Source organism: Xiphias gladius, chromosome 19, assembly GCF_016859285.1.
Source record: "Xiphias gladius isolate SHS-SW01 ecotype Sanya breed wild chromosome 19, ASM1685928v1, whole genome shotgun sequence".
Lineage (NCBI taxonomy): Eukaryota > Metazoa > Chordata > Actinopteri > Istiophoriformes > Xiphiidae > Xiphias > Xiphias gladius.
In genome coordinates this window covers 23,695,653-23,723,228 of record NC_053418.1, presented here as the reverse complement: position 1 = coordinate 23,723,228, position 27,576 = coordinate 23,695,653, and the positions used below count along the sequence as shown (strand labels likewise).

General features: G+C 43.4%; 1 protein-coding gene across 9 annotated transcripts in view; it reads right to left on the bottom strand.

Annotated features, from left to right (window-relative positions):
* The window catches only part of fbrsl1 (fibrosin-like 1), a 279,559-nt gene that overhangs the window by 5,464 nt on the left and 246,519 nt on the right, over nt 1–27,576 (bottom strand). For 5 of the 9 annotated variants that reach the window (XM_040155010.1, XM_040155017.1, XM_040155014.1 and 2 more), the window contains 10 exons: nt 12,124–12,544; nt 10,974–11,233; nt 8,628–8,878; nt 4,895–4,945; nt 4,622–4,717; nt 2,774–2,845; nt 2,476–2,505; nt 2,109–2,180; nt 1,221–1,353; nt 321–404 (listed from right to left, as the gene is read on the bottom strand). In XM_040155010.1, the coding sequence (XP_040010944.1) occupies nt 321–404; nt 1,221–1,353; nt 2,109–2,180; nt 2,476–2,505; nt 2,774–2,845; nt 4,622–4,717; nt 4,895–4,945; nt 8,628–8,878; nt 10,974–11,233; nt 12,124–12,544 (1,470 nt within the window). Of the gene's footprint in view, nt 1–320; nt 405–1,220; nt 1,354–2,108; nt 2,181–2,475; nt 2,506–2,773; nt 2,846–4,621; nt 4,718–4,894; nt 4,946–8,627; nt 8,879–9,075; nt 9,234–10,973; nt 11,234–12,123; nt 12,545–27,576 lie in introns of all 9 variants that reach the window. The other 4 variants (XM_040155011.1, XM_040155018.1, XM_040155019.1 and 1 more) reach the window with 3 other exon arrangements.

Here is a 27,576-nt window from a genome sequence, read left to right as displayed (position 1 = left end):
GGGATGACAATGAGTGAACACTAGGCTAGCTATGTCTTTTTAATAACCCCACAACAAGTTATTTAAAGCTATGTTATGACTCATACTGTCCGATTATATGATGGCTACACTCCACCGACTGACTAAACTGGCCAACAGGCTTCCACATTAACCTTCAAATGAATCTGAGATCAAAACTAGAAATATCTAGGCTTCAAATTACACCCTGGTGGCTTGTAATGTGTTTAAAACATGAGTGCAAAAAAGAGAGAGTGAGTGAGAGAGATGGAGAGAAAGAGGAGATACAAATGTATAAAAAAATTTGAACATGGGTTACTTACACTTACCTGCCAAATGGCTAGGAGGCAGGAAGCCGCTGGGGTGTGGGGCGGGGCCGTAGGGGGAGGGAGCTGGGTGGCTGGAGCCTATCAGAGCAAGGAGGATAGAACGGTGTTATAATTATCCAATCAGGCAGTCATAAACTCTAACTAGCCATGCAGGAAGAAACTGAAATGATTTTCCATCCACAACAATCACAGTCCTTTGTTTAGCCAGGACAAAAAAATGTAAACGTGAATAAATATGTTGACTCCTGTATTGTTTCTGCAACAGCATCACAAACTTTTTTAATACACGGTACATGTAAGCTACATGAGTTTAGAGATGGCTGAGCGATGCAATTGAGCAAATTAGCAATTGATATTTTGGTTTTATTGCAGCTGTTGCATGTTTGTGTGTGAGTCTATAGTTACATATTGAGGTCAGTTCCAGACTGTGCAGCAAACTGGCCTCTTTCACAAAACACTGTTACCATCACCCATATTCCATGAATGGTTAACGAAAGAACCAATTACAGGAGTGCCTCTGACACACCACTGCATAATTACCAGTCAAAGGCCTTTCGCCTCGCTATTGCCCTCCAACGCAGCAAATCAGTCAATTACCTAACCGAGATTCATCCATATTCATAGACGTATCTGACTCCCTTTACTGGCAAAACATTTGCTACAAAAGCACTACAATTAAGTGAACATTACATGAGAGGAGAGAAAAAAAACTGATGCCATTTTCTGACAATGGTGGAGGAACAGTTTCGACCCGCGGCTCTAAATGCTTATTTGCATAAAGACAAAATTGCCATTGGAAGGCTTTGAGAATGGAATAATTTGAGTGTTTTGAATGACTTGTCTTGGAAGGTGCAGTTCATCACCCTGTGTTGGGTACTGACAGACCCTACTGACCTGTGGAAGAGAAAAGGGGTCGTGCCAGGTCATGAGGGTACGGGAACCCTGGGAAGACTCCTGGAGCTGGGGGTCGACTGAACAGGTCCAGCTTCCCATTCATGTCTAGTTTGTGAGGATCCAGCTGCATTTGCTATAGTCAAGGGAGGCAGAGATAGACAAAGAAAATTAGGTCGGTAGGCAACAGTACCAAACATTTCCAACAACAGAGTGAGAGGGATTTATCCTCAGCTACACTGGGTGAGAGATCAGAGGAAGACAGATACATCAACAATGGCTCCATGTCTCCAATTCTGGCCAACTGTGTTATAACAAATATATGTAAGCTGATTAGGGACACTAAATCCTTGGTAACAGGGATTCAGAGTCCATGAAGGACTGACAACACTGGGCTAGTGGCATTAGCAGAGGATCTCCATGGCGAGGCCACACCATCCTCTGTCAGTGAGAGGAGTATTTCGTCACAAGCATTTTTTGGTCTGTGCTCACGTGTTGCATTTTGGCCAAGACAATGCTATAAATCTGACGGTTAGTGATCTGCCCCTTTCTCTTTACGTGGAGTGAGCCATGCACAGAGACTTTGCTTAGCTATAGGGAACACTTAACAAGAGGAGACACCGTTCTCGTTGGATTTTGTATCGTTATTAACGTTAACAGGATTCTGTTCCTTTTTTCGTCATCAGCCTCTGCCCACCCACAGGGTCTTTCTGAATCCAGTAACACGATCTATAGATTGTTTTACAGGTAAAGATCCAACTATGACATGATCTGACCTACCATGTATTCAGTAAGTATGTTATTTGGGTCATTATTCCATTACCAGTATACTGCATCTGGTTTTACATGACAGCAAGACTCCTGCAAGAGATCATTATCCATCTCACGCACCTTCATTTTCTGCTGGTGGTGGTAGATCTGCCATGCGATCTGGACATGCACTGCACACCACTTGCCAGGTTTCTAAAAATTTAGAGAGAAACTGAGGTTAGCCTGTTGGCTTTGATATGGGGAGCTAAAAGTGGATTCTGGCATTGAGATTTTCTGGCCAAACTACAAAGTGGGAACTCGTCAGAATCAACCAGGCAATGGATTAAGAAAGTCTAACCCTGACTTTAACCCAATAGAGACCTCAAAGCTAACCGTAAATGCAGCCAAAAGCCTGCAGGAATTGTTGAAGAATTTGCAGTTTTAGACTTTGTGGCCTGGCCAGAGAGATGACACATTATAACAAAAGATGGACAAGGCAACCACTTACCCTAACAGATGTCCTGAATGGGTCTGTTATCTGTATGGACAAACAGACGATCATTATCATCAACAACAAAGATAATTTGCCAAAATATGCAGTTTTGAAGAGCTCTGCAGGCACTTTGGATAAATGTGTGCGTAGATAGGCATGAGGAGAAATGTGCTGTCTCAAAAAGACGTTAAAGCTGAGACATGCCTTCACATCTCTGTGAGACACATCCTGTATGTAGGCTACATGTGTGGCTTTCAGCAGGAGGGAAAGAGCAAGAGGCGAATGTTGGGGATGCTATCAGCCTGATGCTTACCCGTGGATCCTTCTGTAGGAGTGTGTGAGGTACTGCTCCAGGACGTGCTGCTACGTCGATGGGATTAGATGCCTGACAGAGAGAGAGACAAAGAGAAAGAGATACATGGTGATCAAACAGATCTACAGTAGCTAAGACATGTAGAATATTTAGGTAAAGAAAGTAAAAAAAAAAACAAACACTTATTAAATAACTACTTTATACAGAGAACTTTAAGAGGTAAGTTGACTTCATATAATGATTCTCAAATGATGTCCGAGGCATCCTCATCCTTCCTCAGTGGACGACTTTTAATTTCATTTCTTTTTCTGTATGAATAAGAGTAAGCAACATAGGTACTATGTGACTAAATCTTGTGTCCAGGTTCTAGGGGGATATCTGTGGCATGGAAGCATGTCAGAAACTCTGCTCAAAAAACACTCAAAGATCCTCCAGCTAGGGATGTCAGCATCACTATAACCATATATCCTCCCTCTGTAGCACTATAGCTCACTAATCCTCGACTACAGCTACTATATAGCTGATATCGTAGATATAGCTGCAATGATGTTGCAAGTGCAGAGCCACGCCAGAGTACCTCTTTAATTTGCTGAAGCCCAAGTGCCTAAATCAGCCTTATTAATCCATCCCTATATCAAGGACAGGAAAATCCCGCAGGGTGACCTAGGTCACCAGCCCCCACAAACAAACACACATCCCAAGCCCTTCCTCCCCAAGCTCCTCTCCAAGAATACTTAGCAGGGGCTTTAGACACATAAGACTGTTCCTTGAACCATCTGGAGGGGCCTTCGACAAAAGGGCCCCTCCATAACAGAGTCCGCTGGGAATAGGGCCAGCGGATTTAGGGCAGCTTTGATTAGTGGCTTACACCAGGTCACAGCCGCTGGGCATCTGCCAGACAGACTCACACCCTCACACCCCTTCCCATCTCTCACATCACTGCTGCCCCTACATCTTCTCTCCTTTGCTCTCCTAAACAGACAGATTCTGCTTTCTCATCCCTGTTCGCCACTTGTCACTGCTCCGGTTAGCACGCCGCTCTGACCCTGGTTTTGGTACAGTCCATTTTGACAGAGAATTATAATGGATTTAAATAGGCAGGGTTTACCTGAATGCTGTTTCACATCTTCAGCCTACAGAGCTCTGCTGCTTTTCTCATCCAAAACAATATATCTAATATCAAAATATCTTACTTAATGTATCGTAAGAGTAGGGTTTTACCTAAACCGTTTTTACTTGTTATTTCTTCTATGAATATAAGCTTAGAGGATATTTCTTTTATGACACACTATTAGTGCAGACTTGCATATACAGTATTTTCATCCTAACCGAAAACTACAGCATCGTGTTTCTGGTTACAGGTGTGCTTATCATCTGAATTAGTTGCTTCAGTGTTTGGTCACGATGACAACCTAAAGAGACTTGGCTCACAGAGGCACATGGCTTAGAGCTCCTGACCTACAGTATATGACACATCTGATTTTCAAACTTCCATGCTGAGTCTATTCATTATTCCTTTCATTAATTTCCTTCAGTGAGTGTGTGTAGCCATTTTGACCGATGCAAAGTGTTGGCACTCTTTCTATACAGCAGGGTAATTAAATATTTTTTTACAAAGATGAAAGGTGACTCTACTTGAGTACATGTCATTTTATGAAGAACAAAAAAGTCAACTTGCATTTCAAGAGTTTGGTTTTGCCTTTTGTGTACTCTTAGTCAGTTTTTGTGTCAATTGTGTACAAGTTTGTGTGTGATTTGTGATTTATTTTGTGCCCATGCGTCCTTAAATTCTATCATGGATCTATCTGTTTGCAGATTGTGGGTTGAGGGTAGGGATATGGGGCTGACCTTGGGCTGGAAGGCTCCTTGCAGTGAGCTGAAGGGTCCTGAGTGTGGGAGCAGCGGGGGCATGCCTGGCATGGTGGGGGGATAGGAGGGGAAGAACTGGGGAGAAAAGAGGAGGATGGGAGACACAAAAAGTCACAAAACAAAATCATACAGAGATACATACAGGAGTCAAGCATATGCACACACAAAACCACAGCCACAATGAATACTGTCAAGGCAACATTCAAATATGTTGAATATTTGATTTGCCAAATGTAAATAAGACAAACTCACGTTTGAATGTCTGATGAATGGATTGTCCAGTTTGGGAGTGTATTTGTCGAACTGGAAGAGATAAGAGAAAAAGGAATTAGGAAACGTAAGTCCACAAAATGATCTACTTTACCAAAATCCTTCATGCAAAAGCATTCTTTAATAATACCATCTCATTATTTTAACATCATAAAAACATAAAACGTGATCAACATCTGTAACCGGTAATGAGCAGGATTTGGATCCAGAATAATAAGCCCTGGAGTAAAGCAGCTGGCTTGCACTGGTCATGGGTTTACTTAAACTGCATGGTCAGATAGGCAGTTAAATTAGTAACAACACAGCCGCTTCAGCAGACTGCCAAGATGAAGGCAGCCTGCATGATTTTCCAATTGAGCATACAGAGGTTGGATGTGGAGGCCCAGCTTTGGGAATCATACCCTTTTAAAACCAGACCAGTTGTTTGTATTCACTGGAAAATTTGTAGAAATGTGAATCTAATTGCTTTTGACTGCTATGGCTTTTTTTTTTTTTTTTTTTTTTTTTTTAAATAACAATGGTATAGGTGTGTGTGTGTGTGTGTGTGTGTGTGTGTGTGTGTGTGTGTGTGTGTGTGTGTGTGTGTGTGTGGTGGGGTGGGTGGAGGGGGGGTATACATGGAGACATATAGATTGTTTTGGGTACTACATAAAACCAGACTCCAGGAGAGATTTAGTCAAGAATACAGGCCAATTCTCTATGCATAAAATCATGGAAAGAATATATGTAACCTCTTGTCTGTGCAGTCTGTCTTTTATGACTGAAACTGAGACGAATAGATGACATTTGGCTAATTCAGGACAGATCAGCATGAAACTGATATAACCTTGAAACACTGAACTTATGTGAGGAAACCATTTCTTTGGCAGAGCTTATCCTACCAGAATAATCTCAGTTAGAATTTGTCATATAAAAACCTAAAAACCATGTTGTTAGTCGAAAAAATGTTTCTGATCATACCCTGAACACATGGGAATCTATTCAGTAAGCTGAGAAGGAAAGGAGGGAGAGAAAGAACTGAGAATGTTGCCCCACATATGAAAGGGGGCTTTGTATGTCTGTTCGCTGGCTCTCTATTTCGAAACAGGCTATTTACAAGTGACAGTAACTTATTCCTACTCCGTAAATACACAAACCATTTGCAGGTACTTTTTGCAAGTGTTTTCACAAAGCTCTCTTGGCAGGCACAGATGTTTTGGGGTTACATAAAACAAGAAAATGAGTGGGTATGAATCAGTGTTTCTGTGTGTGCGTGCGCTGCAACATGGGGAGTTGTAGGGGGAGCGTGTGTGGGGTTGGCTGAGCTGCTAGTGGAGAGGCAGGGTTTGGGTCAGGGGGCCTTTGGTGAACCAGGGCCATTCACATCTGAACACAAAATGGCAGCAGTGGCAGCGATGGTGTTGACGGCCCTGTTTGTGGGCGATAAAAGGCCAAAATCAAAGACAGGCAGCCTATTGAGAGGAAATGCCGAGCCAGCTTCCGAGCTCATTAAACAGCTCCTCTGCATTTCTGAAGGCGCGGCCTGTTTAATGTCTGACACTGGGAGAGGGATTTTGGCTGCTTTATGGCCTTGTAAAAAAAGAAAAACAGGAAAAAAAAAAACCTCTTGCCCTTGTAATTTAGTGTGCCTGTCACAGTTTTATTGTAAACAGCTTTGGCTAATTAAACCTTAATATTTCATCTTATAACAATTAAGGATATTCCTTGTCCAGAGACAAGGCAGGGGCAAAGGGGCCGGGTAGCAAAGACATTCAGTACTGCCATTTGGCAAGCCAGCTGCTTGAGGGTGCTGAACAATAAACAAATATAGAGGCTTCATAATTTCATTAATTACAGCCATTAGCCAAGGGCTGTTCTATAGTTGAAGTGACATGGGGCATCTAGAGAGCAGGAGAAAATAAGATAGAGAGAGAGAGTGAGAGAGAGGATGCACAACTGGGCCATATGTGTTTTCTCTTTTCATGACAAAACAGTAGACAACCAGAACATCATCATTACTCCTGCCTCTCTAAGCAAGTACCAAAGAGAAGGAAAACAGCTTTGTTACTGAGGAGAGGAAGGGAGGGGAAAAGGTATAAGTTAAGTAACAACACAGTTTCAATTAAAAGGAAAAAAAACAGCAGAAGACATTAATGGCAGTCTCAAATCCCATCGTAACAACACAAGAGATGTGGGGGGGTGTATGTACATCATGGGCTACATAATGCCAGCATTAGCAAGATGGGGAAAATCGCCTCTTTCATCTTCAAAGAGATGACTGTGTACTGTATGTAATTCCTACCATGCCAGGAATGAAAAGCAGACCGGCATGATAATGGCGTGTGTGTCGGCTGAAGGAGCGTCTAAACGGTCTTTATACTTATCTGAGACTGTGCCATAAATACCAGAGCTTTGATTTCTAATGTACAGGATGGGGATAATCTTGGAGCGCAGCCTTAATGGGACCACTGGCTCTCAATCAGAGGTCATGACATGATGGATTAGATCTATTAAACTCATGCCAAACAGCTACAAATGGGGCCCCTGTCTGAATTGACTGTCAGATATTGCTGTGCATTTGAAATGATGGATGAATAGTTATAACCTTTTTTCCTGTGAACTAATGTGAGAGCTGCCAGTGTTTGACCCCCCCCCCCACAAAACTTGATGGCAGTCACGGAAGCAATTAGAAACATTATCAAAACAGTTTTGCGGTGATGTCATCCCCCATTCATCCGCAATTAAGTTATTTGACCGGCTTTGAATTTGTCATTGGCAAGTATGGTTGCTGTTGTGCTGTGCGCACAAACACAAACACACACACACACACACACACACACACACACACACACACACACACACACACACACACACACACACACACACACACACACACACACACACACACACACACACACACACACACACACAACAAAACAAACACACACAAATTTACAAATCTGCAGAAATGCACATACACTGACATAGATCTTTTTGATGTCGCCTTTGTTGTTCTTTGTTAACAGGCAAATGAAAGATTCAAAACCATTTAAAACACATACATATGCAAATAATTGAAAAGTCTGCCTTCAGGCAATTCCCCTTTTTGATCCTCAGCAAACACTGAACAGCAAAATCCATGTCAAAGTTAAGAAGAAGATGAATAATTTAAATTAAATTCAATAACGTTTGCTGGTTTCGCAGACATGCTATGAGTCAAACAATGGCCTCTATGAAATGTAATGCATATTGGGGAATGCACAGGTTCATATATAATTCCACTATGAATGGAGACGTTGCAGCGCATGAAAATAAATATGTGCTTAGTCAAGTTTGACCAACCTGAGCATCAACTAGCACGTATCTGGATGAACTAGTAGACGTACTAGTGTTTGTGTTTATGTGTGTGTAATAGGAGGTGGCAGCCAGTGGGCTGTATCCGCCCAGCATTTGTCCTTATTACAGTGGAACAGATGTGATGCTCCCAGCTTCTCGTCAGCTCTCAGACTTTAGCAGCAGGACAGTGTGCAGAAATCAGAGCAAAATTCAAACTGAATCAGTCATATTTTTTGAAGGGAGGGGTTCCTACAGCTAAGGGACATATTTGGTGAATTTGGGGGTAAAGAAAAAAAGGGAGGTATCGATTGAAGAGCAGATTGGGAGGGGTGACAGGGGTGACAGTGGGGGGTGGGAAGTTACGGGAGCTTTTTTTTTTTTTTTTTTTACTTATCCTCACATTTCTGGCTTGGGTACGCACCATGGGGGGTGCGGTGGGCGGGGTGAGGATGGCAGCCGGGGGCAGACTGGCGGGGAAGGGCGTGAAGGTGTGCTGGTGGGTGTGTTGGTGCTGGTGCATGTGCTGGTGTTGGTGAAACTCGGCCCTCAGGAGCGACACGGGGGCCAGCGGCGAGGCGGACGGCCCCCGGCCCCGCTCTGAACTCTGAACCAGGAAACGGTTGTTCAGCTCCTGCCTCAGGAGGTCATGCTCTGCAAGAAAGGAGAGCGAGGAAAACCAAAAAAAAAAGAAAAAAAAAAAGAAAAAAAAAGAAAAAGTAAAAAGAAAAAAAAAAGAAAAAAGAAAATAGGGGAGGGGGGAGGGAATGGGGGGAAACAAGAAAAAAAAAGGCACGGGCGCCCAGTCAGTCTTCACAACAAGGGTAGAAGAGAAGAAAGAAAATAGTCACCTGGCATTCTCTGTTTCTCCAGCTCATGCTGTGAGGGTTTTCTACGTGGGGACTCATTGGTGGTGGTAAGAGAGTTGCCTGTGACAAAGTGCCAATCAGAATCCCCGAATGAGGCTGGCAATACATGATTGGTTGGTTGAATATCAACAGGCTGGTATCTAAAGACAAGAGAGAACCAAGAGTCATCCCAGCAGAAAACACACACACTCTTGCCCTCTATTAGAAAGTCAGTGCACAACTGGCATATTTATTACATATTTTGGAGACACCCATCATCGCTGGAGACATTTGTTTCCTTCTATTGCAGCATGAAAATGCTTGTTTGGATGAAATTGTTGAATATATTATCAAAGCGTTACAATTCACATATTGCTGGCAAGAGAAAACATAATTCCGGTTGTTGGGATTGCATAAGATTCCCGACTGAGTGCACAATTTTTTAACGTGACATTTTCCAGCACGTTAAAATGCTGCTTCCAGTGTGCTCAAGATGTCTCCAGCTGTGATGACAGTCTATTTGTTAGCTGATATTTTCCAGTAATGCATCCAAGCCCTCATACAGTGACCTCATCACCCTTTTAAAATTTTTAAGCTACTATAAATACAGTCTATCTTAGAAACTGATGTACGATATTCTCCACCACTAAAAAGACCTCACATTAAAGCATGTGACTTGTGGGTGAAGCAGCATACTATTGCTTTTTAAATTTAAATCAGATTTATTTCCATTCTGCGCTGCAAAAGGGGTGATTTGCTTATGAGGTTCTTTGGAAATGTCCCGAATTATTGATTACTGGTATATTGGTTATTTGAGGTATCTGTAGCTGCTGGACTAAGTGGTCTGCATTCCTAATATTTATGGCCAGAACATTAAGGGAATATCCTGACTTTTTAGGAAACTGGCTTACTACTGTACTACTAGCTTTAGTATCTCATGTGCTCCATACACTGCTTTTGAGATAGATGCAATATTATTATTTACATATATTGTATATGCATAGGCACTGATTGACTCTTGAAAACTGATTGAAAAAAATGGGATCTGGGAAGAATACTAGATGCAATAATTAATCACAAGACAAAGCCCTTATTTACCAAAATGTGTTTTCTTTTAGATAAAGTATGTCAGTGTAACTGCCTTTTCTGTTCCATGTATAAAATCAATAAAGGAGAAAAAAAACCTACATACATTTAGCGATGAAAAAATGACTACATGCATCATTAGAAATATAAAAAAATATATGCTTGAATATACTAATATACTGTACTGTGCAGTATCAAAGGATAAATAAGTAAAAAATGTAATAAATGAGCACTTACCAGATCAGCAAATCATATACGATCACTTGACTAGTTTCAACACCATATCACACAGATTATGTGATATTAACATTAGAAAAAATCATCAACTAATTATTATAGGTTGAAAACTAGTTCTCCAATTAGTAAGCATTGGTAATGCTGCATGCATTTTTTTTTTTCTCAGACCTGTAACTGTAACACAAATACAGTACAGCTGTGCAGCCAAGTCTAGTACAACTGAACATAAGATACACCCTGGAATATAAACTGGCCATGTCACTATACAAACTGTTACACAGCCTGTGTTCAGAGTATATACTGTATGTATAGTATTACACATCAGTATTCAAAGATGCAGTTAAGTGTGTTATGGAAAAGCTTTCTGATTAAGAAATGCTAGAAATTTCTACAATAAATACTACCACTGTTTGCAGCAATTGGTTATTTTGCTAATATGTGTTATAAAAATAACAAATCAAAAGAAAATGGACAAACATTGAAAGCCAGTCTTGAGCTTTTTAAAGCTACCATGTACCGAAGGAGTATGTTTCTGCACTGGCAAGCTACCATCTAGCATGTGAGGTGCGCAGCTTTACCTGGGTAGGGGGTGCCGGCGGGGTGCCCAGGCACCACTAAACTGTTGGTTGGTAAGGTCGGTGGTGGAGGCAGTGTGGCTGGGGTTGCAAACATGGCCGGATGGCGATGGGCCGGGCTCCGTAGGGAGGAATAATGCGAGGTAGAGAGAGTGGCTATGGACAGAGGCAAGGCTGGGGCCGAGGATGGGAGCCCACTGAGGTGGTGGTGAGGGGATGGGGGCAAGTGTTGTTTGGGAAGACCCACTGGACTGCTGCTGTGGCTGAAGATTTAATGGGAGACAAAGCCAAAAAAATACAGTTCTCCATTAAAAGAATGATAATTTATAATGCTGAATATTACATACTGCATTTTATTAATTTATTCAGTAAGAATGCAGTTGTATGATACATTTAGTGAAAGTACTACTAAGTTGCGCAGCTTCCATTTGTTGTATACGTGTTCACTTGCTTTTTTGCTAGCCCAGTATTAGAGTGGCTTCACTGATATGTTTGACACTTTGCTTTGACAACATAAGAATGATTTTCCAATAAAGCTTCTTACATTGAACTAAAATAAGAGGTGAGGGCAGAATCTGAGAAAGTGAGATGAAACACGAGATAGTTGTACTTGAGTGTTGCTCAATGAAATACAGTAAATCTGACAGCTGGTCTTTGCAAGTTTGTGTGGCGGAAAATCAATATCCATACAGTCAACATTTCGTAGTATATAAATTGTACAGTATCTTGTTGCATTGGACTACATTATATTAATTTGGAAATTTCTGCAGTTTATTTTATTGCTGTCTCCACTAAACTGGCAAGGACACATAAAAGGAGAGTGGCTAAAGTGTAACACCCTGATCTTGTACATAAGGGGAAACAGTGATAGTGATGACAGCTCCCTGGATACTGAATTTCTGCTCCCATATTGTTAGTCAGCAGCACTGAGATCTCTAGTAGTCTTATACAGACATACCTCAGCTAGCCAACTGAGGTTGAAATGTTGCTGAATATACCACTAATGTAACATCAGTGTGTTACAGTTATAGCATGAGTACACTTAGCAGTGTGTGTTTTTTGTTGGCTTTAATTCTTAGTGGGCAGCCACTTTTAATCAAGCACAAATGCCTCCTACCTTGTAGATGCCTAACATGCCCATGTAACGACCTACCTGATGTCGTTGAGGCTGTTATACTGCAGTGGGTGATGCACCTGGTGGCTGATTACTGGCCGTGCGTGGTGCTGTGGGGGTGGAAGAACACGGGGCTCCTGGTGTGGGTGTGGGTGAGGAGGGTGGGGCTGGGGATGGGGTGGTGCCCTAAGCAGGGGAGGGGTAGGGACAGGGGGTGGAGGTTGCTGCTCCTTCTTGACACTGAGAGGAGGCGGGGTGGGGAGGCGCAACCTAGGAGGCTCTGGAGGGGCCGCCGCTGCAGCGGGGGCAGGGGAGCCCGTGGGCGCCGAAGCCGGGGTGGGGCTGGGCACGGGAGGCGCGAAGGGCACCTCACTGTTGCTTTGTTCCTGGCTGCGCTGGAGCCCTGATACTTTGGCTGAGCTACAAGTCTTGGACTCGGGACTCTCATTCGTTTGCGCACCTGAGAAGAAAAGAAACAGTAAAATGTAAGAAGAAAAGTAGCAAACCCTTCTCTGAAAGAGTACACCTGTATTGGCCATCTCAGATGTCAAGTCATTTCCTGGTTTGATTCAAAAATGCCTGATGCCAGATAATACCCACAGAAGGATATGTGTTTGCTACTGTGTGTGTTCAGAAGACTATACATAATCAATGATAAATAGAACATAACTGCGTTTCCTCTTTTATAAAGTTGTCCCCATGTCTTCTGCCCAAGGTTCCTCTTGTTCCACTCTCCCTAGGTTCCATTAAGTGTTTAATCAGGTCATTTTCATGCTTGGCTATAATCAGATGATCCAATTTCTTCTCGCGATCCAGTCAGTATGAATAAATCACAGCTAATTAAAGTTAAATGTCGGCCCCTATTCATGGCTTTGCTGAGCACACAATCTGGCATGAAATAATTATGTTTCAATTGTGCTGTGAAGAGAGATCATGGCCCCTTATCTTGGCCTCTCTGCCACTGTACTTTTCTATCCTCTCTTCCTGATCTTTCAGGGGATTTGGGAAACTGCAGCAAAGCACTCTGAACCCGGCCACTTTGTCTTTAGCATTCATTCATCAAGGGTCTTTTCAACAGACAAAAAGCTTTTATGATCAGCATTCCACTGATCAACAACTTTCCATACTTAGGTTGTAGCAATTTAATGACTGCAATTATATGCTGTTGTAGCAGGAAAATGAAAGTGGCCGAAAATGGAGCATCTCGACTCCTTTCACATAGACAGGATCTCAAAGCACTTACGAATCTCAATGAAAAAAATTGATATTTGGTGGTCTTTTACTTCTCTCAGAGTTAAAAGAAAAGCAAAATGGGCCACAAAGAAATTGAATTTGAGGAGATGGTAATGCTACAACTACAATAGAGAAAACACTACTATAGCTTCTGAACTAATCACAGCCGCTCGTAGTGGAATTCATTTTAAGCACAAACACATCCCATGCATAGAAAAATAAGAGAAAGAAAATGTTCACACACAGATAGCGACAGATAGAGACAGAGGAAGAGAGATGTCAGCCTGGTGCAGACGGGGCTCTCTAGGCGGCTCTAATCTAGAGCTAAGATGCAGCAGTACTTCAGTCAGAAGGCTTACTAGTGCCGCAATTAAAAAAGCTCCACGGGCATTCTCAATAGTAACAAAAAATGAGAAGAGCCGGGAGCTGCTGTCAAGCCAGTGAGAACTCGATATGCAGCCTACTAATGGAATATCCAGTCTCTATTAACAGCCTGCTTAATCTTTCAAGGATCCTAACACCCATAAAAAGACCAATAAAAAGGCAGGGAAGAGCTTTTATTTTTTTATTTGTTGAGCTCCCTATCCCTTGCTTCTTGCATTTTATGGGAGAACTGGGGCAGGCTAAGGTGTCACGATTTTCAAATGAATTCCGGGGTCTGGGTGTATATAGACCTCCAGATTTAAAGGGGTCTGGGATTTGGATTAAACCATCAGGCTCTCTTCCTGCAAGTGAAACAGAAAGAGGAAGACTGAAGGCAAAGACAGACAGACAGGCACAGACGGACAAACAGAGGCGAAGAAGCAAATATCCACAGTCGAAATGTCGCCGTTGGGTGATGTTGCCGTGGCAACCTGTTCTCCCAGACACAATGTGAAGCGAGTGATATGGAATGAAGTCTCACTAGGACCACTAGGAGATAGAGAGGGGCTGCTAATACTAATGCTGGAAAGCCAGGGCCACAGTGAGCGCCGGGTTATCTTAATGATGATTCTAATGGGCTTTAATGGAGGCAGGAAGGTATCAGCTCAGACCAACCCGTCCCTCATTAAAATCACTCTGCAAGCTAAGGCACTCACACACATACACACACAGACACACAAATGTATGCAACAGAAGATCAAAACACACAAAAAAGTTTGAATTCTGGGCACATTACACACACACAAACACACACAAATGACGGCCATTTTGAGTGTAAACTAACACACAGTGATAACAAAATGACAGGAATGCCTCTGACACATGTCACCTATGGGTTATATGTAGCAAAATCACTGCTGTTTTTCAACACACACCATCCCTTCACCGCAAAACAACACACAACTGTCAACTGGTGTTTCAAGCATTTCAACAAACTGACAATTTCAGCATTGTTTTGCTCTTCTTTTCCTCAGGACATGGAACACACTTTCTCAGCAATCAAATACTAAGGAAAACAGTAGGCAAGCCACAGGCAGTCATGTGAAACAAATGCCATACGAGTGTCTATACAAAAAATGTGCTGTCCTGAAGCCCTGCCCCACAAACCTGAGCAGATGGTGTGAGTGAGTCAGGCAGGTTGGAGGGCAGCCCGGTGGTGGGGGGTGGCACCCCCCCTCTCCTCTCCCGTTAGCTGGGTTAGTGCACCAGGGGGACAGGGACATTCCCTAGGGGGGTGTTGGCAGGTCTGCTCACCAGATGACATCTCATCCCACTATTGATCTTTTTATAGTTGTTCCTGTGGCCCTGCTTACTCAGGGGAATTGGGCCTTGCCCTGTGCGCACGTGCCTGGGTTTGTAGTGATATGGGTTTGGGGGTTGGAGGGGTGGAGAGAGGAGCGACTACCAGACGGACAACAGGCTGCTGGGATTCACTGGTGATGACTGATGTGTCCAGCGGGGAATCTGGGGTGAACACAGTGTCGCTACACAGCTGTTCCTGCCTCCGATATCCTTCACTTGTGACCCTGTTTGTCCCTGTGGAACATCTGGGGAGCTGGCACAGATCTGGTCCTCTGTGGCCTTTATGCAGCCAAATAACCCAGCTTGGAATGGCTTGGACCAGTCTGGAATAGCTTGGCCCTGGCTTTGATTGGCTAATTGTTATCATCCAGGAGACCTCAATAAAGGATAAAATGGCTCCTTTCTTGCTGTGACAAGAATAGCCCTCTGAAGCATGGTCTGTTGACACACACCATGTCAAGAACACAATGCAGAAGCCCCGAAGGACACCACTGCAAACATTTGCTTTCAAATGCTTTGAGTTGCAAAGCTGTGACCTTTAAAAAGCATTCACTATGAAGCTTTTTTTTTAACCACTTTATTTTAAACACACACCTGGCTACCTGCAAATGGACCCAATGACCTCATGAATGAGACGAGAGCCCTAGAGAATATTCTCATCTGGCCTCCAACTAAAACCCTCAGCAAACGAATACTATGTGTGCAAACCAGTGTGTTACATAAATTACCTGCTCAATGTAGACACCGATGCCAGTATATACAACTGCCAGGGAAATAAAACCTGTATGCAAAAAGCCTTTTCAGATTAGATACGAGGGTATGCAAATTCTCCCGGTGACAAGAGGGGTGTGGGGCTAAGAGAAGCTTAAGGCCGCTGGGTGTTCTCATTTACTAGGCAAACACTGCGGCTAACTCCCTTCATGGCTTTGCCAAAGCATAAACAGTCAGAACACTGATAAAATAAGGACATGAACAGATAGATATATAAATAAAGTGGCATATCTGTTGAAAGACGTTGGAGGACGCAGAAGGCATGTGAGAATGCACACTGCCTTGATCTGTCTCCTGCTGGCTCTGGTTGACAGAATATTCTGCTGCTCTTGACGGTTGAGCTCACAATGATTTGGTTTTTGTACCTCTCTAGACAAGCAATCTGCACAGAGCCAAGGCTTAGCTCACGATTGAGTGACTGTGGAAGATGGTTATAACAGATACTAGCAGAAGGCAGGAAACCGCAGTCTTGCCAATCAACACTTCATTGCCGTGAGGTATTCAGTCATAAAAAAAAGGCGGGGTGATTTCAACGAAATGATTTTGTATGAGAAGAACAGAAGGGCTGAGCAGTGTTGAATCATTGTGCTAATAATAAAATCATAGGAGAAATTTGCAATGGCTTGCTTTCCCTCAATCTGCCATGAGCATCTCCAAGCTGTAACGAGGGGAGCCAAGGCGACGTTTTTACAAATCACTCAGATGTTAATGTGGGAGTGGATGAGCAGAAAGCTGGCTAAGATAGCTAAAGACTGGGGACAGCTGGCACGTTTCAATTATTTCTCTCTGTCTCTTCGCTGCAGCCGACAAAAAGGAGTGGATGGTAGCAGAATGCGGATGGGTGTTAAGCTGAAGCACGTTTACAGTCAAAGCCCAGGCATAAATTGAGAACCTAATGTTCATTTCAGAGAGCTGGAAGCTCAAGCTGTGGGATGAATCAGTTTTTCCTGTGCATATCGGATCCCAATTCAAACTCCAGCCATATGGTGCAGAACACATATGCTGTTCACCTCTCATAGCACATATGCCAATGTTGTGGATGGGAGGCAAATGGTGGGGAGCACATATTCAAATCAGAAAGGAAAGGGAGAGAGAAAGACAGAAGTCTAGATGTTGACTGTCCAAATCCTTTTATATCATATATGGTCCAGTGGTGCTCCAAAAGCAATGTCAAACCCTCATTAACCCCTGGTTATAATGTGCTGAAGAGGAGCAAGACTTGTCCACACTCACACTTCCCCGTTGTTCCCTGAATCTCCATCAGGGCCCATCCCCCTGCAGAACTGTTTCTAGCAGGGCTCATGTGCTCTGGGACAGCCATCAGTCTCAGCTTCTTATGAACACAGCCGGGTCGTCTAAGGTCAGTGCCACTGGGCTGTCTGAAATAAAAGGGCGGACATCTTGGAACTTTCAACAGAAAAGCTCAAGTCTAATGGTTCCTCTGACACGGCCCACCCTGCCAGCCTGGAATTTGACCCCTTTCACTGTCACTGACCCTGGTGACCCTTCTTACCCTGAGGCCACGGTGGACAGACAGCCAACAGGCAGGGAAAGGGAGGGGCTATATGAACTTTAAGGATGAATTCTGTGATGAAAAGAAGGGGAGCCTTCAGGAGTTATTTGTGCAATGCTGCGAGCACTAGCCTTATCATTTCATTAATTAGCATGACACGCCCGCCTTATGGACTTGAACGCCGCAGTGGCAGCTGTCTCAATTGATTACGGCAGTGGATGTGTTGCTGCAATTATCGAGGTGACTGGAGACAATGCCTGCCACTTCTAATAAAAGACTTAACTCCTGCTTCCAACATCACAGCACTGTGGTGAGTGGACAGTAGCAGCCTCCCTGTGTCTCCCATACCTTTAAGACCTTTTCAGAGTCTCTCCACGGGCTGCCGTGGAGCTCAGTGTGGGCTGTAGTTCTTGAGCAGCGTGTCAGCTTTATTTTAAGCTCGCATAACGCCAGAACAGTATCACTTTGGTGCCCCACAGGAAACTATCCTCTTTTAGCCCACCAGCTGGCTGACAATCCACAGAGAATGGAAGGAAAGGAGGTAGGAAAGAAATGAGATTGAGAAAGAATGAGATATGAAAGACACAAAGACAGAGGGCTTTGCCAGGAAGCTTCAAGTCCAAGCAGAAATGGAGGGGGTGAGTGCTCAGCAATGTAAACAGAGACTCTGCTTTCCAGCCTCATTTCATGTATGAACATGCATGAAGCCCACATGCCTCTAAGTGGATATAATATTATCTTTCAGTGCCGTACTGATTACTTCTCAATGGAAGGGAAATGGCTGGGTGGAAATCCTTCGACAAATCCTAAGTGGCATGACAGTGGGCTGAAAGAGCCTGCATGTTTTTCTTCTCCTCCTCCTCCGTCTCCATTTTCACTCCCCACGCTGAAAGCAAAGCAACAATTGGAAGCGGACAGCTCCTAAACAGTCTCCATACCTCATTCACTGTTTTGACATATGCAACCACTGCAATTTAGGGCAATGAAAGGGGTAGGACAAACCTCTTTGCCGACATATCATATTTCCTCAAGTGTTTTGCAGATACAGGGGTTTGTCGGTATAAGTATCGCAAGCTGTGGTTTAGACGTTGCTAGAGTTACTCACCTGCTTCATGCAAATTCAGTTATTTAATACCGTCTGATAGCCATAGCAATGCTGAGGCAGCTGGCTTTTCCAAGTGGTGGTATTATAAAGGTGGTAACGGCTAAAAACAAATATCTCTTTATCAACAACTGCCAGAGAGCTAGATCATCAATCAGCGACCACATCTCTTCTTCTTGTCATGTTTACGTGTTGAAGCATCCTGTTATTACAGGCCAGGGCTGCTGATCCTCACTATGCTGATCGAAGCTCAGGGCTACTTCTCTTGTCATTCAAGAGTCTGTCAGTGTACCTTCTCTTACACCGTACATTATATCATGCCAGAGGAATTTCACTGCACAGGGCGGAACAAATAATAAACTAAAAACAATCATTGTCACCAACCGATTTGTAACCACAGCATCAGCAAACGGCTACAGCTAAAATACTGTACCTAGTTTAACTTTTCAAACTCCAGCCAAAATAATTTTTCTGAACCACATCTCAAAACCCAAAGCTATTCAATTTACAAGGATATAAAACAGGAAATGCTCACATTTCAGAAGCTACAACCAACGGATGTTTGGCATTTTTGCTTGATAAATGCCTTAAAAGACTGACTGATTACCAAAAAGTAAAAGTTAATTATATTTCTAATCAACTCAGTTAATAGAGTCATCTATTTATCATTTTATCAATATTCACTATAAATGCATGCTGATCCAAAATAGAGTTTCACCACTTAAAATCTATTTTGAATTCGTTATTTACCATTTCATATACTCTATAGCAAACTGCAGAGCATCGCTACACGATCTAGAGTAGATGTGAAATTTCCCTCACAGGGAGGCTGGATGCAATAGGGTAAGATCTTAGTGGACGATTTGTCTGAGTTTAGCACCCCAGTGTGCATTAAAGTTTCACATATCTGTAGGCCCCCAGGGAAACCCACTGTCTGGTATAGAACCACAGTTGTAATCAATGCCACTCTATAGAAGGATTCTGCCACTGAGCTGCTCCTGGGTGCTTCTGGGTAATTAGGCTTACAGATGGAGACCCAGCAGCTGTTGAAGACTAGAGTAGAGCTGCCATTTTCCCTTTCTAATGGCTACATGCCAGAAGAGCTGTGTTCTTATGAGCTACAAGTCTTTTTTTCTGCAGCAGTCGGAGCTTGTGATATCTGAAAGAAGACTTAAAAAAAAAAAACTTGCACTAGTCTGAGTTTTCTTTTTTGGGGGGATATGCTGATGACACACTTAGAGGACCAAGGTGGAGATGTTTGAAATTGCTCTCATACAGAGCTTAGTTAGACAAACACACACAAAAGCCTCCTTGAAATCACTCCCCTCCTTCTCCCAACCACCATGTTCTCACCCACCGCAGGAAAAAAGAGACAATTGGAGGGTGTATCAGGTTTGCAAACATTCAATGTCCTTCCTTGCACCCTATTCATCATTCTTGATTAGAGAGAGAGAGCATGACAGAGAAAGAGGGATAAAGTGACCCAGACTGGGGGAGAAAGAGGGAGAGAGAGGTTAGTTAATAAGGCAGTGGAGAAGGGAGAAAGAGCAGAGGGCAGGGGGTTGTGTCAGGTAAACTAATGGCGAAAAGGCCTGAATCCTGACCTGTGGGGGGCTGCTGCTAACCTAAACCCACCACTGTCTGCTCCCATCTCCCCTAAGCCCGAGCCACACGTTCAGGCAGGCACCAACACACACACACACACACAGATCTAGGAGAATCTAGGTCTTGCCTCCTAGAGCCTTAGCGGACAAGGAACATAAAAACAGCCTGCACATTTTCAGGGCTGCTATGAGCTGCTGCATTTCGCTGTGGCGTTCCAAGTGCGGCAAGTGAAGAATTGATTTGTTTGGAGTGTGAAAGTGGCATGTCAGTTTGGGGAAATGTGTGAATGTGAGTATGTCTGTGAGGAGAGGGGGGTGCACGGTGAAACAGGAGCGAAATTGGACTCCGAAACGAGCCAAATTGCTTGTGAGATGAAACAGACTACACCAGGAGAAAAAAAAAAAAAAAAACATCCCAAAAAACAACAACAACACAAGGCCCCAGAAAAGTGTTGAGCAAGGCGGGCTGGCACAAAAGCAAAAACAGAAACAAAACAAAACAAACACTCTTCTTCCTGCTCCACATATTTCAGACTGCAGATGACAAAAACAACACTGAAAGAGTTAGAGGAATCAAAATCAAACCGCCAAGTCTGTCTGGCTGTTTCATGAATCCGTGTCGAAGCAGAGGCTCCACACCACATCAAACCCTGTAAATTCTCCTGAAAGCCTCCTCTCTCGCTTTAGCAGCCAGTGCTTAGATTACTGTGTGCAGCTAAAAAGTAAGTGCTGGGAGTGTCACACTTGAGAGCATGTTTTAAGCACCATAAAGTATCAAGACCCAGATGGCTCATCCTCCCTGAAAAACATGTCCACTCTACCTCGGCTTCAATAGCACCTGCTACCAGGATTAGGTCAGTGCTATGCCACCCAGCGCACTAATACAATATGCTGCAGCTGATAAGGAGCCCAGGGCACTTCAGCACTTGCCATGTGCTCAACAGTTGATGAGTCAATACCTGTATCATTAGTGATAGCGCCAGCTGTATATTGATGTTTTCCAAAAACACAGGGAGCCATGATTTTGATGCTATTTGTCACTGTTAGGCTCCAACAGATGTGGTCTTTTGATGGTCGATGTCAGTGCTGGTAATTTTGGACTGAGCCTGAAAAGGACTAGTATTAGGTTAAGCTCCCAAATATGTTTAAATGTCCAACTATTGAAAGATTTCACAAACTAAAAAGCTTAGACATACTTTGGAACACGAAAGCTGACCACATTGGGAGTATCAATAGTAATCCAAATCCAAATACCTCAATTTAAGTTATGGGCTTTTAAAAACAAAGACCACAGTACTAATCATTGCTACAATTTATATCTAATCAATGACACTATGATACAGGGGTGAAAAAAAAAATCTTAACAAACAGCAAAAATCAGCACTACCATATGTATCAGTTTAACCCTGGTAGATACTGCTGTTGAAGCTCTGTGCAGACTTCTCCATGGGTCATGTGGCTTTGGAACAGTCTCGCTCACTCCTTCCCAAAGCAAACAGCAGTGAAATCCCACTCCTGCTGCTCACCCCTCAACACAGCAGCACTAACCCAACAGCCAGGGATGTTGGAGCCCATGCTCTGCTGAATGGGGTATTACAGTTAGTCAGAGGCCATTAAGGGCCCCACCACCAGGGCCCAGTGCAGGGAATTCACCGGTAGCCAAAAACAACAGCCAAACAGATGACCGCTTGAATATTGGAGGAGACAACACTGTACATGTTCTTTTTTTTTTTTTTTTTTTTTTTTTAAAACCACCCTGAAAAGGCCAGAATGCAGGCCCCCCTGTCTCAGCGAATTACCGCCTGTCTGTTAACAAACACTGGGACGATTAATGGTGCTCATGCCCAATGAAATACAAGACAAAACACAAGCCCGTTCTCAGCAGCGCAAGTCGGGTGACTGCTTTCACCATGTGTTGAGTTCATGGCTAATAGCTAGGCTCTATCGCAAACCTCTCCAAACCCAGCCCTCTGTCAAACATACAGTACTAGTCCAAGCCTGTGGTAATGCTTCTAGACAGAGTGTCTCTGATAAGCCACTGATAGAAACATGGATGCTAATATGCTACCGCTGGAAAGGTATAAGGCTCAGAAATACTGGACAAACAGTATAAGAGGACCACCCATCTAGAAATACTTGGAAAATACTTTTTATGGCAGGCTGATATTTCTGTTTGATCTGGGATCTTGTTTCCTGGGTTCATTTCCTTTCTCCCCAGAATCCTCTCTGGCACATTCTTCTGATGCATGGATGTCCTTGTCCATCATGGAATCTGAAGCATTTTACATCAGCTCTGTTTCTGGCGCTGGTTTTCCCATCTTTATAAGCCTGTGTGAACTGCTTCCCAAAATGTCCAATCCATTACAAGCATGTTTGTAATATCCATCTAGGCTGACGACTGTCCCCTTGCCAGAGATTGTACATTATCCAAGCGTCGTGTTTGGCCACAATCGCCTACCATCTGGCTTTGTCAATGAGCGTTACAGCCTCATCTGCAAACAACATTGGCTCTGAACTGCTCAACACAGATGAGCTTAAAACGCACATAGTGTGGAATTGGGATCTTCAAACAAATGCAGGGTGGGGGAAAAACCCACTCTCACTGGCAGAATGACTGGAGCTGGGAATAAAGGATTAAACACGAGAAAACCTGCAAGTGATCATAGGCGACGCGCTTTACATTTCAGGCCTGACAGCAGTGATAAGACGCTGGTCATGTATTCTCACAAGTAAACAACAAAAATGCTTTCCACACTGCAGCTGGCTGTGCCTTGATTGGAGGAGGTGGAGGATTAAGATTAGACAGAAGATTTGATGAGAGCTACTGCTCTCTAGAGTTATCCTCTATAAATTCTCTGCTTTATCTCCTCTAAAAAACAAGCAAACTGAAAAAAAAACCCACCCAAAAAACAAGTCTACATCCATTTTCACCAGTTTCACAAGTTGGTCAACTAACTACTAGGGCTGCAGCTCATCTGCCAGAATGTCTTTCCTTTTTCATAGAGCCTCTGATTTCCTCACTCACTGGTGAAAAATCAGCTTCCTACACACACCTAAAACCTTGGTTTATGGTGCAGGAGTTAATTAACTAGACCACAGTAAAACTACTGCTAAGAGGGGTTGGGTTCAGGATGCAGCTTTGTTGTCAATTGGATTTCTTTGCTTCCAATAATCGTTTTCTGAATTATCTCTTCTCTAAAATACATTGCAGCTTCGCCAAAAAACGCATCAGATCAAATAATATCTCAACCTTTTGATTTGATTACAGTAATCCAGTTTCCTGGTTTAAACATTGCCTTCTCCATGCTATGTGCTTGCAACTGATAATTGCACAAATAGAAATGTCAGCTGAGGTGTAAGTGTCACTTCTGAGTTGCAGCCACAGCAAAAATTCACATGGGGTTTTTTCTAGTATAGTGTGCAACGCTGCGGATGGTGTGGTACCTGAGGTGTAGTAAGTAAGGGGTATCATGTACGTGGAAAGGGCAGGATGGCAGCAAGCTGGCATTTTATCATTTAACCTGAACTGAAGAGACAGCACCGAAAGGCCTCAGGGGAGCACTGGTCTCTGTTGTGTATAGGAGATGGTTCTGAAGCTACACAGTAGTGCTCAGTATTGAAGTGATTCAATATATTCACTTTAACTTTATCTGATACACTGTGAAGCCGTCTGTTTATGCCAACCTGTTTTCTTGACAGTAAGATGGGATGTGCAGCTTAGCAATGACACACTCCTGCCATTATAAACTGAAGATGTAGGTAAAGTTTAAAAGATAAAATGCTGGTCATGCCCTTGACAACTTATCCTAAAACTTCCTCATGGCCTTTAGTGATTTTGTAATTGCTCCCTCTCCGCAGCTAAAGCTGAATCCATATTCAGTCAATGAACACAGAGCCCCATAATGGAGCTTAAGCATACAGCCTTCAATGTGACTCCCATTTTCTGTCACAATAGCTGATCACCACCCACGGGCTTGGTGACACAGATGACAGGCACTGATAGGACTGACTGACAGGTGTCAACTGTTCTGATATGTAATTGCTAACATAGACAAGAGGGAGAAATACATTCGCTATCTAACTCAGTTTTTATTTCAAGATTGAAGCTCAACCAGCAGTGACCCAGTACTCTAAACAGTTAATATTTCATGCTGGGCTCTGCACTGAAGAGACAATTCTAATGGAAGCAATACTGCTCCAAAGGGGCCACAGAGTGCACACGGGGATAGCATGACATATCAGCAATGACTTTACAAGCCAGCTAATTGCTGTGCATAGAAAATCAGGACTGTTTCAAAAACAGCTTTTTAAGGTGCCAGGCCATTGAGGGGTTGTGGGTAATGCGGCTTGGTCCCTTTGACTGCCTGCCACTCTACATAAATAGTACATGACGCCGTAATCGTAATTTAAAACGCTATAAATATTGAAGAAGAATTAAAATAATTTATAGAACACCGCAGTGTAACAGGATGTGTGGGAGTGTATGTGTGTGGGGGAGTGTTTTGTCTCCTTCCACTCCTCTCTTGCAGCGTATAGTGAAACGATGGGCAGCAGCGGTGCAAGCTGGGAATTCTGTAATTGCTTTTTCTGTCCCTGAAGCAGGCCTTCCTGCTTTAAATCAAAAAAGGCAATCTCTGTCAGTAATGGCTCAATTAATAATTAAACACATGTCTTATCTCCGCCGAGCTCCCCCTATTTATTTTCATCTCTCCGACAGGGATGGCTGCACAAACAGCATTAGCACTATCAATAAAGGGAGCATTAATATCAGCCCCTTTCTCCAAAAACAAATCACCCAGCTCATAAGCTGTCCCATGTCTGTGAACAGTAATAACCCAAAGATTAATAAAGAAACAAGCCATATTCTTTGGTCTTCTCTAAGCTAAGCCATTTTTCCTTCTGTATTCTGCAAAGAATTTGTACCTTTTTAACATTTAAATTAAATCAGGAACACAGATGAGCTGCTGTTCAAGCTCAGTAAAGAGTGAGCTGGTGTTAGAAGCGAGAGGGATGGTTTTTTTCATGCCTCTAAAAACTACCAATCTCCAGCTCCCTTTTGCACACAGTGTGATTGTCACATAGGAGTGTACAAACCTCAAAACACACAGCTTCACCATAAGTGTTATGTCAATACAGGAACATTGGTCTTCTTGATAAAGAAAGCATTTCCTGCAAGCTGTCTGGACTGTCAAACAAATTACAGTAGGTACCGGAGGTGAGATTCACCAGGCTTAGATTCCACAGCAGTGATGGCTGCTTTCAATTCCAGCGCTCGCTCATCTGCCTGTGTGAAGCCTCTGCAGCCCTTTTGTTTTTCCAGCAACATGTCTGCCCTCCGGTCATAGAGCCCGCTTACTAGCCAGCCAGCCAGCCAGCCAGCCAGCCGCACTCTCAATCTACCTCCACTCTATCCTGATTCAACGGCGGTGAAAAGCTGATTAGTTGGTCAGAGGGTCAACCTCCATTCATTATTTAAGGCGTAAGAGGCTGCAAACAGTCAGCCCGGCCGCCGAGGTTAGTGATACATTACACTGACCTGGCCAGAAGAGAGCTGCTTGGCCGAATACAAACATGCTCTCTCATCTACTTCACTATGCCTGAGCTGCCCTCAATCCCCCCTGCCCCTGACCTTGCAGCTCTCCCTCCAATCACCATCCTTTCTCGCCTCTCTGGCATTCACAATCCAGCAGGTAAGACTGTTTTCATTTTCCTGTAAGCTTACACTGCAGGAGCAGGCCTGTAGCATTGGCTGCCCCACAGAAGAGGAGGAGGAGGTGGAGGAGGAAGCCATAGCTCCTTTATTGACACGCAGCAAACAGCAGTGGCGGAACAAAGGCCACTCAGCACCTATTGAGAGAGCAGGCCTGCAGACAGGGTGGTTGATTAGCGATTCGACACGGGGACTCTGGACTGTGTAGCACATAATGAGATCTTAGGGAGCAAGTCATGAGCCGATGGGGGAAGTGGAGGATGGTACACTGGAGGCGGGATAGAAGAGGGGAGAGGCGGGGTTCAACCATAAGGAATTGATTTCCCACAATAGCAGAGATGGATATATGAGAAAAAGGTTTCATATAAAAAAAAAAAAAAAAGCAAGGGTATGGCCAGATCCTAAATCCTTAAGCTACAGCATTGTTAATGTGTTTATATATAAACAGTTAGAGGATAAGCCCTAAATCCACTGCCAAGCTAAATGGTTTATGCATCTTTTTTGTTTGTTTACTTCTATGTCAATTAAGCAAATTGGTCCGACATCCCTGACGAGCAAGAGATCTAAAGTGAGTGGATTTTGCATTCCTGTCCAAAAGCTTATATATCCCTGTACACCACAGTAACCCTGTCTTCACCTTTCATGTGGCCTCAGAGAGATGTTAGCAGAGTTAGATGTGCATGATGTCAGTTGTGTTTGTGTGTGTGTGTGTGTGTGTGTGTGTGTGTTTTTCTCTTCTTCATCTGCACGCTCTCTCCTTCCTTTGTTCCACTGGTTTAATCCAGTATGTGTGGGCCGGTAAGTTTAATGGAAACAATTTATTAAGTCCGGCTTAAAATGCCATCTGCAGCTAAGCCTCCCAAAGCCGCTAAGCTCCTGGTTTCGCCCCGAAGCTTGCTGTGTTCACGCTTACTGTAATGCTCTGTTTAAAATGAGCACAACGGGTCAAAATTAATCAGGATTACAAGGGCACAAATCCACTTCAGAAATGGGTTTTCTACCAATCTTTCTCCTGCTATCCTAAGATGCCCCAGGTTTGTTGGTTGGCACACTGCACGAGTTTACCATTAGCCCTCGGCAGGTAGCGCCTAACTAGAACAACAGGGTCTCAGACGGTACAAAGGGGCAGACTATAAATGAAGACTTTGCCTATGGTTATTACTCTATAACTCACAGATACAACATTCAGCATAGTCACTGCAGATTCCAAAGTGTTCTCAAATATATCTAGCCACTGACAGCTAGGTGATAACTCCCCACCACATCCATAGGCACAGTATTGTGAAATGTCATAAGAAGGCCTAAGAATGAAATGTTTTTCTGTGCTCTGTGGAGGTGCTCTGTACATGCTCAGCAGCTACTTTTAGCTTCTCATTCGCCTTCAAGCAAGTGACAACAGTAAACTCTGACCTGAAATTCAATAAGAGTAGCCCTGAGTGGAGCACAAGTCTTCATAGGGCTTTTACTTAAACATGCCATCCTCCAGGAAATCGATAATTTGCAGGAGGTTTAAGACAGGAAATAAACAAAAACCAATAACTATTAGATAATGCTTGCCCTTTGCTGTGCCTTCCTACCTCAAAACCACCAACACAGATAGACATTCAGCAGAACTTGAGGTAGCTCTTGGGTAACAACAACCGAAGAGAATTGCACACTGTGTGCTGTTTTATTACAGATACCATTAGCTTGTGCTATTACCAGCTTGCAACTATGATAGGTTGTCAACAGACGAGCAATGTAGAGATGATGAAAAGTAAATATGAGAGAAAGAAGGAAAGGGTGTCTGGGTTTGCCCAAAACCATGTTCTGTGTGCATAATTACAGCGCTCTG